Source organism: Wolffia australiana, chromosome 17 (assembly GCF_029677425.1).
Source record: "Wolffia australiana isolate 7733 chromosome 17, ASM2967742v1".
In the NCBI taxonomy this organism is placed as follows: Eukaryota; Viridiplantae; Streptophyta; class Magnoliopsida; order Alismatales; family Araceae; genus Wolffia; species Wolffia australiana.
Window position 1 is genome coordinate 1,527,101 of NC_135851.1, and position 5,491 is coordinate 1,532,591.

The following is a 5,491-nucleotide window of genomic DNA, read 5'->3' on the forward strand; positions in this document are numbered from 1 at the left end:
CTCTCTCTCTCTCTCTCTCTCTCTCTCTCTCTCTCTCTCTCTTTCTCTCTTTCTCTCTTTCTCTCTTCTCTCTCTCGATCGCTCCTCTCTCTCTCTCTCTCTCTCTCTCTCTCTCTCTCTCTCTCTTCTCTCTCTCGCTCGCTCCTCTCTCTCTCTCTCTCTCTCTCTCTCTTCTCTCTCTCGATCGCTCTTCTCTCTCTCGCTCGCTTTTCTCTCCCCTTCTCTCTCTCGCTCTTCTCTCCCCCTGTCTCTCTCTATGTATTCATTCTTATCTCTCTCTCTCTCTAGCTATTCTCTCCCCCTTGTCCCTCTCTCTGTATTCACTCGTATCTCTCTCTCTCTCGCTCTTCTCTCCCCCTGTCTCTCTCTATGTATTCATTCTTCTCTCTCTCTCTCTCTCTCTTTCTCTCTCTATGTATTCACTCTTATCTCTCTCTCTCTAGCTCTTCTCTCCCCCTTGTCCCTCTCTCTGTATTCACTCGTATCTCTCTCTCTCTCGCTCTTCTCTCCCCCTGTCTCTCTCTATGTATTCATTCTTCTCTCTCTCTCTCTCTCTCTTTCTCTCTCTATTTATTCCTTCTTCTCTCTCTCTCTCTCGCTCTTCTCTCCCCCTTGTCCCTCTCTCTTTTTTCACTCGTATCTCTCTCTCTCGCTCTTCTCTCCCCCTGTCTCTCTCTGTATTTTCATTCTTCTCTCTCTCTATCTCTCTCTCTCTATTTACACTCTTCTCTCTCTCTCTCTAGCTCTTCTCTCTCCCTTGTCCCTCTCTCTGTATTCACTCGTATCTCTCTCTCTCTCTCGCTCTTCTCTCCCCCTGTCTCTCTCTATGTATTCATTCTTCTCTCTCTCTCTTTCTCTCTCTATGTATTCACTCTTATCTCTCTCTCTCTAGCTCTTCTCTCCCCCTTGTCCCTCTCTCTGTATTCACTCGTATCTCTCTCTCTCTCGCTCTTCTCTCCCCCTGTCTCTCTCTATGTATTCATTCTTCTCTCTCTCTCTTTCTCTCTCTATGTATTCACTCTTATCTCTCTCTCTCTAGCTCTTCTCTCCCCCTTGTCCCTCTCTCTGTATTCACTCGTATCTCTCTCTCTCCCTCTTCTCTCTCTATAAATATTCACTCTTATCTCTCTCTCTCTCTTCTCTCCCTCTTGTCTCTCTCTCTATGTATTCACTCTTATCTCTCTCTCTCGCTCTTCTCTCGCCCTCTCTCTCTCTATCTTGGTCGCTCCTCTCCCTCTCTCTCGCTCTTCTCTCGCCCTCTCTCTCTCTCTCTATCTCGGTCGCTCTCTCCCTCTCTCTCGCTCTTCTCTCGCGCTCTCTCTCTCTCTGTCTCGGTCGCCCCTCTCCCTCTCTCTCGCTCTTCTCTCGCGCTCTCTCTCTCTCTGTCTCGGTCGCTCCTCTCCCTCTCTCTCGCTCTTCTCTCGCCCTCTCTCTCTCTCTGTCTCGGTCGCTCCTCTCCCTCTCTCTCGCTCTTCTCTCGCCCTCTCTCTCTCTCTATCTCGGTCGCTCTCTCCCTCTCTCTCGCTCTTCTCTCGCCCTCTCTCTCTCTCTGTCTCGGTCGCTCCTCTCCCTCTCTCTCGCTCTTCTCTCGCCCTCTCTCTCTCTCTATCTCGGTCGCTCTCTCCCTCTCTCTCGCTCTTCTCTCGCCCTCTCGCTCCCTCCCGCTGTCTTCACTCTTCTCTCTCTCCCTCACTTTCACGCATTTTCTCTCTCTCTCTCTCTCTCTCATTTTCACACAGCTCCTCTCTCTCTCCCTCACTTTCACGCATCTTCTCTCTTTCTCTCTCATTTTCACACAGCTCCTCTCTCTCTCCCTCACTTTCACGCATCTTCTATCTCTCTTTCTCTCTCCCATTTTCACACAGCTCCTCTCTCTCTCCCTCACTTTCACGTATCTTCTCTCTCTTTCTCTCTCTCTCTCTCTCTCATTTTCACACGGCTCCTCTCTCTCTCTGAATCTCTGCATCACTTACACACGCCCTTCTCTACTAGTAGGAAGCTCCAATAAAGTATTGAGTTTAAGGCGCAGAAATCCTATTTTCTCACATTTAGATCACCACATTATGACAACGATGAAGGCAATTGTTTTAACTTATACCTACCTTTCGGTGGCAATATATAAAGCTTTTATTACTAAGGCTGTAGGAGCAAAATCACAATAACAACTCCACAAAATGCATTGCATTGGACATTTTGTTGGCAATCTCATTACTTGAACACAATCAATTCTCTGATGAATGAGAGTGCATGTGACCACGTCAATATCACCTCAACGTGAAAAGAAAGTAATATCTTCATGCTGGCTTGTACAAAGGATCCCACAAAGGCTCAAGTACATCCCCTCTATCTTCATTTCTTCTCTCTATGCTTGTTTAAATCCCCCACCACACTCACCATACTTCGTGTACGAGGAAGAACAAGGAGCAAGATGTTGCCATATCAGAGCATGCAAGAGGCAGCAGCTGATCTGGGAAGGGCTTTGACAACAATGGAGAGTGTTTGGTTCTGGTACTCGGCCAGGATGCCAGATTGGGTGCTGTATATGCACATATATTTTCTTCTTAATGTTGTCTTCACTCTTGCTCCTCTCCCTCTAGTTCTTCTTGAGCTCAACTCATTCAAACTCATTCAAGAGTACAAGATCCAGCCCAAAATACGCTTGCGGCCTAGTGATTTTCTTCGTTGCTATGTCAGAGTTGTTAAACTGTTGTTCTTTGCCATTATTCCGGTGCAGCTGGCATCTTTTCCAGCGATAAAGGTAACTTTTTTTGTCATCCTATCTTCGTTTTTTTGCATTGACCAATAGGGATTAGGGGCGGATGACAGATTAGATGTTTCATGGGTTTTCTTCCCTTTCTGATGGAAGGGATGGATGACGGAACGGGAATATTTAGTAGGTTTTGTTTTGTTTTATGTTTTGAGGTCATGGTGGATGACGAATTGGGGTTAGTGCTGCTCGGTTCATCATCCGTCCATGAATACTAGGGAACTCTGGATTGGTTAACGGAGGACAAAAGGGAGAAGGGAATGAAACCCACCATAAAATGGAACAAAAACCCTTACCGCCTCCCGTTCTGTGTCGTCATGTTCCGTTCCGTCCTCAAACTCAACATAATTATAACAATCAAGATAGACTAAAAGAAATTCGAATCCCATTGAGTCCATATTTTTTCTGGTAACAGTCAAACGTATATATGGAACAATTCATTAATTGTCGTATTACCAATGTTTTGGCATTATCTCATGCCTATTAGGAATACTATCTGCTAGATGTGTTGTATACATACATATGTTGTCTTATATCTAGTACTGGCATTCTTTTGATAATTGTTCGGTGGTCTTGTAAGAGTTATCTCATCTCTTATTGGCTGTTGTTGATTCGGGGTTGTGCCAATCCATTGTCACCACGTGTGTGTGACATTCTTAATAGAAATCCATCTAATGATCGCGCTGAGCAGAAGATAATTTAGAGTGTTGATAATAGTTTTTTCATCTCATAAGAGTTAGCTCATCTGTCATTGGCCATGTCATCGATTCTGAGTTGTGACAATATAGTGTGTCTGTGTCTCTCTAACTTTGTATGTGGAGCTCCATGTAGTGAGAGTACTGAGCATAAGATAGTGTGTCCTATTGATAATTCTGTGTATGTCTTATATGAATTATTTCATCTCTTAATGATATGGGTTGCACCAATCCAATAATGCCACATATCTCTCATTTTGTTTCTATAAATCCATTTAGTGAATGATTTGAGCAGATAATAATTTGATGTTGTTGCAGTTTATGGGTATCCGGACGAGTCTTCCATTGCCTTCACTGTGGGAAGCATGCAGTCAGCTGCTTGTGTACTTCTTGGTCGATGACTACGTTAACTACTGGCTACACAGAATGTTGCATTCTAAATGGCTCTACGAGAATATTCACCGGGTCCACCATGAGTTCACGGCCCCCATTGGGTTTGCTGCACCCTACGCACACTGGGCTGAGGTGCTGATTGTGGGATCACCATCACTTATTGGGCCTGCTCTTGCACCTGGACACATGGTGACGTTATGGGCTTGGATCATTCTGAGACAGCTAGAAGCAATTGACACACACATAGGGTAAGATATATTTTAGTCTAGTGACCTTTTATTGTCAGACTTTTTTAAAGAACTAATTCTATAAATACCATAGGTTCTACAATGTAGAGTTATTAGAAGGAAGGGTTTTAATAGCAGGCTTCTTCTGTACATAAATTATAAACGGAAACGAAGCAAGAAAAAGATAGAACTAAAAAAAGGGATTGTTGGGATTGAAAAGAGAATTCCGTGTTTACGAACTGTTGAAAATTTGAGTTTTGCATCAAAATGACAAAAGTTTAGTTTTAGCTTTTTTTTCTCAAACTTTAGTTTTCTGTTGTACCATAGAAAAATATACTTACGATGCTTGGAAACTTATGAAAGCACTTGTCCTTGTATACATTTAGAAATTCTGATGTGTTTGCTAAGTTTTCAATATTTCATTCTTTTTATCAGTCTTTCTCTAAAAAAAACTTCGAACCCTCATTAATATATTCAGATTTTCTAGAGAATATATCAAAACTAACTACCCATATATTTTAAACTAGAGATAGAATCTTTAGCTTTTCTATGTACCTTTGGTAAATGGTTCTTATACTTGACTCTTTAATTATACACTCCACTAATTCATACTAAAACAGCTACAAGTTCCCGTTCACTCCAACGAAGTACATTCCATTTTATGGGGGTGCAGAGTTCCATGATTATCATCACAATGTTGGGGGACAAAGCAGGAGCAACTTTGCCTCCATCTTTACATATTGTGACTACATATACAGGACAAACAAGGTTTGTAATTAATGAAAGTTATATCATTTTCTATGATTATCCTGGACAGTCTTTGACAATATCCACTAATCTTATCGATCCAGGGATATCGATACCATAGAGCTTACACTCAGAAGGTAATGCATATTCTATATTTATTAGTAATAGATTTTGTTGCTATTTATGATAAGGATCTATCTGTAACATGAATGAATCTGTTCAATATTATTTTTGCAGAGTAAGCGCCCATAGATCATCATCACTAACTAATGGAGCTTGGAAGGGATTTGGATGATGGAAAATATGAAAGTCTGACAGGTCCAGACATATGGCTGTAATGGAGACTCTCAAATCATGATTCTTAAACAAATTATGGTCCTCAAATGTCAAAATAATATATTGTAATCACCTTATTATTTGACTTATTTTTAATGCATGTCACTCTGACTCATTAACAAAGGTTCTCATCCTAAAAGTGTTATTAGAAATATCAAAATCAAAAAATACATGCGAGTTCATTATAATGTAAGAGTTTTAACACTACCGCAATCCAAAAACTTTTGATAAATTTGAAACAAAAGGCTATTTTATTATAGAGAAGTGAAAAGAATCAACCATATTATATGTTCACCCTAAAATTAATATTTTATTTAAAGTATTTC

General features: G+C 41.4%; 1 protein-coding gene across 1 annotated transcript; it reads left to right on the top strand.

Moving 5' to 3' along the window:
• The first annotated feature begins 2,364 nt into the window (after nucleotides 1-2,364).
• On the top strand, nucleotides 2,365-5,270 carry LOC144714619 (very-long-chain aldehyde decarbonylase GL1-10-like). The gene is made up of 5 exons (XM_078589403.1): nucleotides 2,365-2,758; nucleotides 3,781-4,103; nucleotides 4,703-4,850; nucleotides 4,934-4,966; nucleotides 5,067-5,270. Exons 1-5 carry the CDS (start codon nucleotides 2,429-2,431, stop codon nucleotides 5,079-5,081), a joined length of 849 nt encoding a protein of 282 aa, XP_078445529.1. The 5' UTR covers nucleotides 2,365-2,428; the 3' UTR covers nucleotides 5,082-5,270.
• The last annotated feature ends 221 nt before the right edge of the window (nucleotides 5,271-5,491 follow it).